The following is a 13,355-nucleotide window of genomic DNA, read 5'->3' as shown; positions in this document are numbered from 1 at the left end:
TGCCATTTTTACTACATTGATCCTACCTATCCAAGAGCATGGGAGATCTTTCCATTTTCTGAGGGCTTCTTTAATTTCTTTCTTTAAAGACTCAAAGTTCTTGCGATACAGGTCTTTCACTTGTTTGGTTAGCGTTACCCCAAGGTATTTTATGTTGTTTGTGGCAATACATCAATTGGCAAGCTAAGCAATAGTGGAGGGACCACCTCGAATGCCCATTCCTGATAATGAACTTGATGTCTATAACCACCCGGGAGCCTTCATCCTGTGACTGATGGAAGCAGAGGCAAACACACAACTAAGCACTGAACTGAACCCAAGGAACCCAGTGACAGAGAGAGAGGAGTGATGAGCAAATTGGCAAAGAATGGGCTGGCAAAACCAGCAGAGACAGCTGATCTGAACAGGGGAGTGCTCTTGGACCCCAGACCGACAGTGGGGAGGCCAGCATGGGACTGATCTGGACCCCCCAAATGTGAGTGTCAGTGAGAAGGCCTGGGCAACCTATGGGGCCCTGAGCTGTGGATCAGTGTCTATCCCTGGTATACAAACTGTCTTCATGTGCCTATAGCACAAAGAGAGATGCTCTCTCAGCCTGGACTCTTAGGGGAGTGCCTTGACCCTACCAAGAGTAAAATGACAGACTCTAGATATCCCCTATGTGGAAGGATTTGGCAATAGGGTGGGAGGGAGGGGGGGAAGGGGAGTGCGGGAGGAGGGGAGGGAGAGGGAACTGGGATTGACATGTAAAACAAGCTATTTAAAATTAAAATAAAAAATGATAAAAAGGGTGATGTTTCTCTGATTTCTTTCTCAGCCCTTTTATCATCTGTATATAGTAAGGCTACTAATTTTTTGAGTTAATCTAGTATCCTGCCAATTTGGTGAAGGTGTTTATCAGTTGTAGGAGTTCCCTGGTAGAAGTTTTCAGGTCACTTATGTAAACTATCATATCATCTGCAAACAGTGAAAGTTTGACCTCTGCCTTCCCAGTTTGTATCTCCTTGATCCCCCTTTGTTGTCATATGGCTCTGGCTAGAACTTCAAGTACCATGTTGAAAAGGTATGGAGAGAGTGGACAGCCTTGTTTTGTTCCTGATTTTAGAGGAATTGCGTTGAGTTTCTGTCCATTTAGTTTGATGTTGGCTGTTGGTTTACTGTATATAGCTTTTATTATGTTTAAGTATGTCCCTGTTATCCAAGATCTCACCAAGACCTTTATCATGAAAGGGTGTTGGATTTTGTCAAAGGCTTTTTCAGCATCTAGTGAGATGATCATGTGATTTTTGTTTTTCAGCTTGTTTATATGGTGGATTACACTGATGGATTTTCATATGTTGAACCATCCCTGCATCCCTGGGATGAAACCTACTGGATCAGGGTGAATGATTGTTTTGATGTGTTCTTGGATCTGATTTGCCTGTATTTTATTGAGTATTTTTGCATCAATGTTCATGAGGGATATTGGTCTGAAGTTCTCTTTCTTAGTTGTGTCTTTGTGTGGCTTGGGGATCAAGGTTATTGAAGCCTCATAGAAAGTGTTTGGCAACGACCCTTCTGCTTCTATTGTGTGGAATACTTTGAGAAGAATTGGTATTAACTGTTATTTGAATTTCTGGTAGAATTCTGCACTGAGGCAATCTGGACCTGGGCTTTTTTTGGTTGGGAGACTTTTGATGACTGCTTCTATTTCCATAGGGGTTATAGGTCTATTTAAATTGCTTATCTGTTCTTGATTTAGTTTTGGCAAGTGATAGCTATCCAGGAAGTCATCCATTTCCTTTAAATTTTCGAATTTTGTGGAGTACAGGTTTTCAAAGTATGACCTAATGATTCTCTGGATTTCCTCAGAGTCTGTTGTTATATCCCCCTTTTCATTTCTGATTTTGTTAATTTGCATGTTCACTCTCTGCTGTTTGGTAAGTTTGAACAAAGGTTGGTCTAGCTTGTTGATTTTCTCAAAGAACCAACTCTTCGTTGCATTGATTCTTTGTATTGTTTTCCTAGTTTCTACTTTATTGATTTCAGCCCTCAATTTGATTATTTCCTGGCGTCTATTCCTCCTGGGGGGATTTTGCTTCTTTGTGTTCTATAGCTTTCAGCTGTGCTGTTAATTCTCTAGTACAACTATTCTCCAGTTTCTTCATGTGGGCACTTAGTGCTATGAACTTCCCCCCGTAATACTGCTTTCAAAGTGTCCCATAGGTTTGGGTATGTTGTGTCTTCATTCTCATTGAATTCTAGGAAGTCTTTAATTTCTTCTTTGACCCAGGAATGGTGCAGTTGTGCATTATTCAATTTCCTTGAGTTTGTAGGTTTTCTGCAATTTGTGTTGTTGAATTCTAATTTGAAAGCATGGTGGTCTGATAAGATGCATGGAGTTATTCCATTTTTTTGTAGCTGCTGAGGTTTGATATGTTGCCAAGTATGTGGTGGATTTCTAAGAATGTTCCATGTGGTGGTGAGAAGAAGGTATATTCTTTTCTTTGTGGATGAAATGTTCTATAGATGTCTGTTAATCCCATTTGTGTCATTACTTCTATTAGACCCTTTGCTTCTTTGTTGAGTTTCTGTCTGGTATTCCTGTCTAGTGGTGAGATTGGTGTGTTGAAATCTCCCACTATAAGTTTGTGTGGCTTTATATGTGATTTAAGTTTTAGTAATGTTTCTTTTACGAATGTGGATGCCTTTGTATTTGGGGCATAGATGTTCAGGATAGATTCTTCATCTTAGTGGATTTCACCTGTGATGAGTATGTAATGACCTCCTTCATCTCTTTTGATTGATTTTATTTTAAAGTCTAGATTGTTAGATATTAGGATTGCTACCCCTGCTTGTTTCTTGGGTCCATTTGATTGGAAAAAATTTTCCCAACCTTTAACTCTCAGGTAATGTCTGTCTTTGAGAGGGAAGGTGTGTTTCTTGTATGCAGCAGAAGGAAGGGTTCTGTCTTCGAATCCATTCTGCTAGCCTGTGTCTTTTTATGGGTGAGTTAAGGCCATTAATGCTGAGGGATATTAATGACCATTGATTGCTCATCCTTCTTCGATTTGCAATGGTTGTTGTTGGTGGAATTATGTGTGGAATTTCACCCCTTTGTTCTTTTGGCTGTTGGTAGAAAGGGATTCTCTAATGCTTATGTTTTTCTGGTTGTAGTTAACTTCCTTGGGTTGGAGTTTTCCTTCCAAAATTTTCTGTAGGGCTGGGTTAGTGGATACGTATTGCTTGAATCTAGTTTTGTCATGGAATATCTTGTTTTCTCTGTCTATAGTGATTGAGAGCTTTGCCGGGTATAGTAGTCTGGGCTGGCATTCATGGTGTCTTAGTGTTGGTAGAATATCTATCCAGGACCTTCAGGCTTTCAGAGTTTCCATGGAGAAGTCAGGTGTAATTCTGATAGGTCTGCCTTTATATGTTACTTGACCTTTTTCCTTAGCTGCTCTTAATATTCTTTCTTTATTCTGTATGTTTGGGGTCTTGATTATTATGTGGCGAGGGGACATTTTTTGTGTTCCATTCTATTTGGTGTTCTGTAAGCTTCTTGTACCTTCATTGGCATGTCTTTCTTAAGGTTGGGAACGTTTTCTTCTATGATTTTGTTGAATATGCCGTCTGCCCCTTTGAGGTGGTTTTATTCTCCTTCTTCTATACCTATTATTCTTAGGTTTGTTCTTTTCATGGTGTCCCATATTTCCTGGATGTTTTGTGTTAAGGATTTGTTGGACTTAAGGTTTTCTTTGGTTGATGAATCCATTTCTCCTAGTGTATCTTCAACACTTGAGATTCTCTCTTCCCTCTCTTCTATTCTGTTGGTAACGCTTGTATCGGTAATACCTGACTGTTTGCCCAGCTTTTCTGTTTCCTGCCTTTCTTCAGATTGTGTTTTTTTTATTGTCTCTATTTCAGTTTTCAACCCTTGCAGTGTTTCCATTGCTTCTTGCAATTTTTGATTTATCTTTTTGTCCATTTGTTGCCTTTTATGAATTTTTTGGTTTGTTCTTTCTTCCATTTCTTGCATTTTTTGGTTTGCGTTTTCGTCCATTTCTTGCATTTTTTGCTTTGTTTCTTCTTCCATTTCCTGCCTTTTATGGTTTGTTTTTTCTTCCATTTTTTGCTTTGTTTTTTCTTCCATTTCTTGCATGTTTTGCTTCGTTTCTTCTTCCATTTCCTGCCTTTTTTGGTTTGTTTTTTCTTCCATTTCTTGCATTTTTTGTTTGTTTTTTCTTCCATTTCTTTGTGGGATTTTCCTATATCCTCTTTTAGGGCCTCTATCATTTTCTTTTAGGGCCTCTATCATTCTCATGAAAGTGATTTTAAGGTCATTCTCTTCTGCTTCATTTTCATTGGAATGTTGGAGTCTTGCTGGTGTGGAGTCTCTAGACTCTGGCGGTGTCATATTTGTTTTTCTGTTGCTGAGTGTGTTTTTGTATTGTCTCTTTCCCATCTCTTCTTCTAGTGGGTGCAGAAAGAGCCCCTTACTGGTCTGGTGGTTAGGGGACCAGAGTTCCCTTTTGGTGGTTGCTAGCAAGTCCAATAATCTGGTGGTTCTTCTATTCCTTGTCCTCGTTCTGGTCCCATGGGTGGATAAGAAGAACAGGAATCTGGAGCACTTAGCCTCCCACCTGGTCCCCTGGACCCTTTGGTGGATCCTGTTGTACCTGATCCCGTGGGAACAGCTGATCCCCTGGTCTCCCTGGCTCCTCTGGTTTCCTGGTCTCGTTGGTGTGAGAGAAGTCCTGTTGTCTGGGGTGTTTGGCTCCTGCCGGGATTGGAAGGTCTGTGCAGTTCCCAGGCGATCCCCAGGCGCTGGAACATAGGCCCAGAAATAGGGCCTGTTGTACCTGATCCTGCCACCGGAACAGCTGCTCCCCTGCTCTCCCTGGCTCCTCTGGTTTCCTGGTCTCGTTGGTGGGAGAGAAGTCCTGGAGTCTGGGGTGTTTGGCTTCCGCCGAGATTGGAAGCACTGTATAGTTCCCAGGCAATCCCCAGGCACTGGAACACAGGCCAGAAGCAGGGCCTGTTGTACCTGATCCCGCCGCCGCCGGAACAGCGTTTTCTGAAACTTTGAGTTGGTTTTCTTCACCTTCTTCTATACCTATTATTCTTAGGTTTGGGCTTTTCACAGTGTCCCATATTTCCTGGATATTTTGTGTTAGGGATTTGTTGGACTTAATATTTTCTTTGATCAATGAATCTATTTCTCCTAGTGTATCTTCAATGCCTGAAATTTTCTTTTTCATCTCTTGTATTCTGTTGAGTATGCTTGCATCTGTAGTACCTGATCATTTACTCACCTTTTCTATTTCCAGCATTCCCTCAGACTGTGTTTTTTTAATTTTTATTTTTAAATTTAAATTTAAATTAGAAACAAGGTCGCTTCACATGTCAATCCTAGGTCCCTCTTCCTTTTCCTCCCCTCCTCCCATGCCCTCCCACCAACCTCAGACTGTGTTTTTCATTGCCGCTATCTCATCTTTCAAGCCTTGAACTGTTTGAATTGTTTCCCTCACTTGTTTAATTGTTCTTTTCTTGGCTTTCCTTGCCTTCTTTAAGAGGTTTGTTTATTTCTTGCATTTTTTTGTGTTGTCTTTTCCTCCATTTTTTGAATGTTTTGTTTGTTTTTTCTCCGTTTCCTTAAGGGATTCTCTCATTTCCTCTGTGAGGGTCTCTATCATCTTCATAAAGTTGTTTTTAAGGTCATACTCTTCTGTTTCATATGTGATGGGATGCAAAGATATTGCTGGTGTAGAGTCCCTAGACTCTGGTGGTGTCACATTGTTCTTTCTGTTGTTGAATGTGTGTGTGTTTTGTTTTTGTTATTTTTGTTTTTTGTTTTTTTGAGACAGGGTTTGAATGTGTTCTTATACTGTTGTCTTCCCATCTCTTCTTCCAGTGGGTGCAGGTTGGGTCTCTTCCTTTTCTGGTGGGTACAGATCCAAGGTTCTCTTCTGGTGGGTGCAAGCAGGTCCAATACTCTGATGGCTCTCCTGGTGGGTGCAGGAGGATCTGAGACACTCCCTCTCCTGATGGGTGGAGGTGGGACTAGCACTGTGATGTCGGCAGACTCTGGATGACTTGGTCTGCCAGGCGGGTGCACCTGATTGCAGTCCTCAGGCCAGGAGACCCCAAGTAGGGCAAGCAGAAGGCTGGCTTGAGACAGATCCACGGTCACCTCTTCCCGTGGTGTAGGCAGAACTAGCACTACAATGTTGGAAGACTCTGGATGGTTTGGTCTGCCTGGGCAGGTCCACCTGCACCCAGTCCCCAGGTCAAGAGACCTCAAGGAGGGAAAGCAGTGAAATTTACTTAATTTTTAAAACTCCAAACGCTGGTTTTATCCAGAAATTTTTAACAGGTTCATTTATAATTGTTATAAAGTTGAACTGTTGAAATGTGTTCACCAAAACATTTTGCTTGCATTAATGCTTTACATCTTGCATTTATATTAAAAATTCACACACAAATGAAAACGGAAAAATTGCCAATACCTGATTTCTGTCCCCTATTTCCCCACTCACAATCATATACTTCGGTACCTTTTGACCCCATGGAAAAAATGTTAACATTCAGAACTACTAATAACAGGAAAAAGAGGGGGAAATGAGAACGAAATGTTTCCCCTCATAACAGAGTCTAAAGCATGTTCTCCACGTATGCAGCGTGCTAGCTGTATGGATATCTTTTGGCACAATTGTTACATGTTTGGCATGGATAGCACACAGGTTAGTATCTTCAAAAAGACCAACCAGATAGGCCTCACTTGCCTCCTGCAAAGCACCACTAGCTGCACTCTGGAAGTCCAGATATGTTTGAAGTGCTGAGCAATTTCTTGCACCAGATGTTAGAAGGGGAACTTTTGAATCAGAAGTTCAGTAGATTTCTGATAGCATCTGATTTAATGAGTGTCACAGTACCAGGCCTATAACATGAGATTTCTTCACCTCTCCAGTAGAGAGCGCATTCTCGCAGGCAGGTTTTGTAGCCAGTTGTTTCCTGGGTGCTTTACCACCAGTGGATTTGCAAACAGTTCACTTTGTACAAGCCATTGTATGGGCACCTCCTTACCCGCCTTCTTCAATCTCGGCAAATGAAAGGCGTCACTGGCATTAGAGAGCAGTAGCAGCTGGGCGATGGCTGTGAACACAATTCCTATATACTTTTCTTCTTACTCTGTGTCTGGGTGGCTTCCCCCAAGCATCATCCCTCCTTCTCTAGATCTTGCCCTTCTATCATCGATCCTTTATTCCCACATTTCTCCTATTTATTCTCTCTGCCTGCCAGGCCTGCCTATCCTTTCTCCTGCCTTGCTATTGGCCATTCATCTCTTAATTAACCCAGTCAGGTGTTTTAGACAGGCAAAGTAACACAGCTTCACAGAGTTAAACAAATGCAACATATCTTTGCATCATTCAAACAAATGTTCCACAGCATAACTGAATGTAATACATTTCAACTAATATTCTACAACAGTGCTAGGAGAAACCTTTTAAAAATGATCATTACCAATACTCAGTAAGATGAGCTATTAAAATAATTAGCCACGAATATCTATCATGTTAATTAAGAACATTAACAGATTAGAAGTACCTACCTGCCAATAGGATCTGAATTTAGATCCTCAGAACCAACATTAAAAATCTGGACATGGCAACAAGTGCTTCTAACTCCTTACTGTACTGTGTATGAAATGTCAACTATGTTTGTTTGTTTGAAGACAGGTTTTCTCTCTGTAGCCCTGGCTGTCCTGGAACTCACTCTGTAGATCAGGCTTGCATCAAACTCACAGAAATTCACCTGCCTCTGCCTCCCAAGTGCTGGGGTTAAAGGCAGGGGCCACCATGCCCAGCTGAAATGTCAACTCTTACTCCAATGTGCACCCTCTTATGATCTAGCAGCAGCTGCTGGGATGAAGCCCAAACTAGCTTGCTTTCCCAAATGTACCCTAGCTATTCATTACTGATCTCAGTCTTGTGATGTTGGTTCCTAGGAAGAATACAGAACAGTCAATTCTATGAGTAGTAGTGCTCTTACTTGGACAAAGAAATTCAGCCTGGATTATTTGGCCCTGGACTTCAATTCAGCATCATCAGCCCCTGTGCAGCAGGTAGGAATTATTCCCAGGTGATTTTACTTTTGCTTAGGTTTTTCTAATGATCAAACCATGGGTACTCTCCTTAGATTTTAGAAGTACACGTGTGTATAGTCAAAATGCTAAAATTAACCTTAATCCTGACATCCAGAAAGAATGAAATCCCAGTATGTTTCCTTTAGGATATTTTCTCTGGGTGCCTGTGTATAGATACATGTAATATTCATGCTCTTCAAATTTGGGGCCCTAGAAGTTATAGAAAAAGATCCATAGGCAGAGATGAGGGTGAGGAACACACAGGCTCTTGAGGCATAGGAAGGGTTTGTTTAGAGAACACGTAATAGATAGCCTATCTAGTTATTAAGGAATGGTGAAAGGAGCTCTGCGCTGAAGTGAATCTTAGTGAATGACCTTGAATGCAGTTTCAACTCCATTGGGTAGTATTCTCCTTTATACAGTAGAGATCATAAATAATGCCACCTACATCAAGGACTGTGAGGACTGAGTGATTAATAAGTGATATTAGCTATTAATTGATATCACTCACTTGACAGCTATTGTGTTGTGGATAAAAGCAACCTATTGAACAGAATGTATAGAATGATTTCATTTGTGTATCTCTTAGCATTCCCAAACACTGCTCTGGCATTGAAGAAAAATCAGTGAGTGAGATAAATGAGAGAAACAAGTAGAGAAGGCACATTTGTCAGTTTGACTTTATAGGCCAGTGCTTTTGTGTTCCAGACAGTTTTCAATCTAGGGCTCTTGGCAGAGTAAAAGAAGAGAGACTGAATTCCAGGATGCTTCTACTTAGTGTCAATATGCATCACTTCCAATTGTACCCTGTTGATATAAGCAAATCAAACAACTCAAGAGATGCTTACAAACACAATACACATACAGTATCAAGTTTCTGTAGGGAGAAGAGGAAACAAATGCAATCCTCCAAAAAAAATTTAAATTAAGATGAAATTAAAACCTTTTTGTTCTCCCCCTTCAGAAACTTCTTCTTTCAGAAGAACAGAGAGTAGACTATGTCCAAGTGGATGAGCAGAAGACACAAGCTCTCCAGAGCACCAAGCAGGAGTGGACCGATGAGAGGCAATCCAAAGTGTGAGAGGTGTGGGCTTGGGAAAAGTGTGCAACAGGGAAGCTTGGGAATATGTTTGCAGTTTTTCCATTAAAAATACACCAGTGGTCAGTGTAGTGCAAAACCAACAGTAAATGTGTGGTTTGGGAAGTATTGGCAAAAGTCTTTAGAAAAGAGCTTATGCATTTAGTTCAGGGAGTCCAGTTCCCAATGGTAGAGCCTGTGGCAGAGGTTCATTTTTCCAGCCTCAGGGATGCTTGCCATTGATTCCACAGTTAGAGAAAAAGAATGCTACAGCCACAGATACAGATGTAAAACAAATATAATTCATTCAGGTAGAGTAGGAAAAACAACAAAGGAGTACAAAAATGTTTTTCCAAATACTCTGTTAATGTTTTGTCAAATGAAGTATTAGCAGCAAAAGTTGGAACTAGTATTGATACCAACAGAATGACTTAATTTGCTGTCAGCATCTGAAGTTTTGTCCTATTCCCTAGACTTAGATCATAATAATAAACTATCCTAGCAAAGGGGACTTGGAGATGGTCTTGTCACAACCCCTGAAGACACAATTGAGGAAATCAAGTCTAACAATGGTGGCAGGTACATCTAAAGTCTTTATACCAAAGATTTCATCAGGTCAGTCATTTCTATTCCCCAAGATGATACAATTCCAGTGATGGGTAATAGATCTATCTAGACAATAGGAAATGGCAAAAGTTGAAGTGTAACTCCTTAGTAAAGGCTTCATGATGAACATATTAGATGACGCTAGTACCACTGAAGACATGGCTTCAGTTTGCTATTCTGTTACTGTTGCCCTTTGCCCAGCATGCTTTTGTATGTATTGTCTCCTATCTTCTAAAAGACTTTAAAAGAAAGAGCTAGCAGACACTATTGCTCAAAAGAAAACCAAGAAATAGAAGAGTGAACATATTACTTAAGATTATTCACAGAATTGAGGCACAGTGTCTGGTTTATAGTTGTCCAGACTGTCAATTGCAGTGTTAATTCTTCTGCCTTATATCACCTCTGAGAAGTCTGAAGAAATACAACAATTGAGTCAGTCTTGGTGACGTGTAGGAAATACCTGCAGACATAAGATGAACCATCACTTCTCCTTTTCATGGTAATCTGCACAGGTGCTTTTAGTATTTGAAAGGGAAACATTTTCAGTAAGAGGCTCTGTATGATGCTACAGTATCTTATGGCTAGTCAGAAATCCATATTTGACCACATAGTCTCCTATGCAATCACATTTTTCTTTGTTTTGTGAGCTGATTGATGCTGTCAGGGAAATTTTTAGCACCTCAGGGAAGACATACATTGTTGCTAGTTTCTTTATGAAAGACTAAAACTTTTAAGTGATAAAAATGGCCAGAAAATTATTTATTTATTTATTTTACATCCCAACTGGTTTCCTGACTGGTTTTCTCCTCCACTTGAGAAATGATTAAGTCCAGAGACTGAAAATTTGCCTACTTCCTTTATGGTTCTGGAGGCTGAGGAACCCAAAACAAAAGTCTCAATTGGGAATGGAGTGTTAGTTCATTTCCTTTCTGATCTTTCAGAACACTTACAGATAGAAGATATAACTGAACTAAGAAATGAACAGATCCAGCTCTGCCACTTCAGCCTTGCTATTGTGTCTTATATACGAAGGTGGATCAAATATTCAGCCAGCTCTATGAGGATCAGTGTAGCCAGAGAAGTTGTAGACTTTGTCGTCGGGTGTCAACATTTCACACTGCCTCAAACAAAAATAAATGACAAAATATATTTTCATATCACACAAGAAATCATTTTAATTTTCAAAACAGAAAGTTGTGAATACATCTCTTTTTTACAATGTGGAAAATAGTGAAATTGTCAAGTACTTTAAACAAGTTCAAGGACCTTAGTACACTTGGACCTCATATCCTGCTCCAAACTACAACACACAGGTCAGAGCCCATGAGGGGTTTCCTTCTTCTCCTTGTAACTGATAAACAATCACAGAAATCCCAAGCAGGGATCCAGGGCTGCAAACTGTCAATGCCTATAGATAGGAACAGAGATTCCCTAAGTATGAGATATTTGTGTTTGGATCCTTGATTACCTGGAAAAAAAACTAGTGCATAAAAAGTATAACCCTAAGGGTCAAGAACCACACAAGGATAAAGACAGAGGTTACAGCTGAAGTTGCCAGCAGGGAATATCTCTCAATATACAAATTTGCATTTCTAAGAATGTATTTTCAGTATTAGTACATAAATAATACAACCCTTTCAGATATATTAAAAATAGGAGTGCCCTAGCTGGGTGCTGGTGGTGCATTCCTTTAATCCCAGCACTCGGGAGGCAGAGGCAGGGGGATCTCTGTGAGTTCAAGACCAGCCTGGTCTAGAAGAACTAGTTTCAGGACAGCCTCCAAAGCCACAGAGAAACCCTGTCTGGAAAAAGAACAACAATAACAACAAAAACAAAAAAAAGCAAACAAAAAATAGTAGGTACTCTTTTACAAGGTAAAAGATAACATCACTTCCAGGATGTATACAATTATGCCCTGCTTTGATAAAATTGCTGAAGTATGGTTGCGCAAAAGCACAGTGAAACAAAGTACAAGGAATTTGTAAACTAGAAACAGCAAATGCTCCTAAGAAAGGTACCACTGAGACAAAGTGATGCCACATAAATCTTGTTTTTTTAGTGGAGACAGTGTATATAAGAGATGGCTATATTTCTAACCTAGGGCCTGGTGTTTGCTACAGGAATGATAACAGAGGCCATTGTGAGTCAAATGCACATGATTTAACTGTACACTTAGTAGTGGGAACCTTCCTGAGAACTCTAGGAACCAATTTAATAAGACAGTGCTGTTATTAATTTCACTGTTTTCTGTATCTCCTTTTTATTTTATTCCCAGTGCAGGGTGGGGAATAGGAGGCCTTCAGCCTGCAAGTTGGGAAAGCTGCAAATCCAGGACCGGTGAGGAGTTAAGCTTTCCTTAGGGAAGAAGGAGGCCTGAGGCATACACAGTCTGCCTATAAAGGCACAAAAATAGAACTGGAATCAGCTGAATTATCATGGCCTGTAGTTCAGTGTCCAAACTGAAGAAGCCCACAAACATTCCTCTTCTTAATGATCTCCTTAGCCCCCCATTCATATCATCTCTGTACCTACAATGACACTGATTTTAAAATTTTATTTCACTTTTCCTATTTCATTTCTGGCTTTAATAAAAGTTTTGTAAGAAGGAATGGTGACTGAATTTCTCTTATTAATGTTAATTGAAGGCACTAGATGCAAATAAGGAACATGTTTGGAAAGCTGGGTATTTGAGTAAAGGCTTTATTATAGTTTACAAGTATGACAAAGTTAATTGTACTCAGGTGCAATGACATACCCATGTTGCTTGAGTGCAAATAGTTGAGTAGATGGCTGTCACAAACAATTCTTCTACTCAGTCAAATATTGACATCTTTTTTTCTTCATCAAAAAGTAGATTCATGGCTGTGAAGATGGCTCTGTGGGTCAAAGAACTTGTTTTGCAAGTGTGTGGATCTGAGTTGGAATCTTCAGAACGTATATAAAGTTGGGCACAGTATCCAATGCCCATAATCCCAGGAAGGGGAGATGGGAGTCACAGACAACAGATTCCCCATGCTCACACATAAAAATCACACACATATGTACAGAGAACAAAGAAAAATTAAAAATATTGATTTCCAAAGTGGTTGTACAAGTTTGCATTTCCACCAGCAATGGAGAAGTGTTCCCCTTTCTCCACATCGTCTCCAGTATACTCTCTCAGCCTAGATACATGGGGGAGGGCCTAGGTCCTGCCCCAAATGATGTGACAGACTTTGGTGATATATTATTCAGTCTCTGTAGCCCATATTTTTATATCCTGCTGAAATTCATTGAGGCTATAGGCAATGTGGCTTAAAGATAGAGCTTTGTTATCTAGGAACAGATCTTGATATATGGGTGCCTATAAGTGATTGAGGGCCTATATGAAATCTAAAGAAGTCTATTGGTAATATTGACTTCCAAATAAGATGACTTTCCTTCCAATGCTTTTTCAAATATTTTAATTATTTAATACATATGGTTGTTTTGTCTGCATATATGTCAGTGTACCATATGCATACCTGGTGCCTGAAGAGGCCAGAATAGGGCACTGGAGCCCCTAGG

The 13,355-nt window shown here is 40.2% G+C and overlaps 1 protein-coding gene across 6 annotated transcripts in view; it reads left to right on the top strand.

Moving 5' to 3' along the window:
- The window catches only part of Gab3 (GRB2 associated binding protein 3), a 107,439-nt gene extending 95,021 nt beyond the window's left edge, over window positions 1-12,418 (top strand). For 2 of the 6 annotated variants that reach the window (XM_040744806.1, XM_040744805.1), the window contains exons 9-11: window positions 7,988-8,104; window positions 9,090-9,202; window positions 12,085-12,418. In XM_040744806.1, coding sequence (XP_040600740.1) covers window positions 7,988-8,104; window positions 9,090-9,202; window positions 12,085-12,169 — 315 coding nt within the window. In that variant the 3' untranslated portion in view covers window positions 12,170-12,418. Of the gene's footprint in view, window positions 1-7,987; window positions 8,105-9,089; window positions 9,210-12,084 lie in introns of all 6 variants that reach the window. The other 4 variants (XM_021223791.2, XM_005087524.4, XM_040744807.1 and 1 more) reach the window with 3 other exon arrangements.
- The last annotated feature ends 937 nt before the right edge of the window (window positions 12,419-13,355 follow it).

This window comes from Mesocricetus auratus, unplaced genomic scaffold (genome assembly GCF_017639785.1).
Source record: "Mesocricetus auratus isolate SY011 unplaced genomic scaffold, BCM_Maur_2.0 Super-Scaffold_100003, whole genome shotgun sequence".
Classification (NCBI taxonomy): Eukaryota; Metazoa; Chordata; class Mammalia; order Rodentia; family Cricetidae; genus Mesocricetus; species Mesocricetus auratus.
Note: the sequence above shows the minus strand (reverse complement) of the source record. Positions and strands in the feature narration are given on the sequence as shown.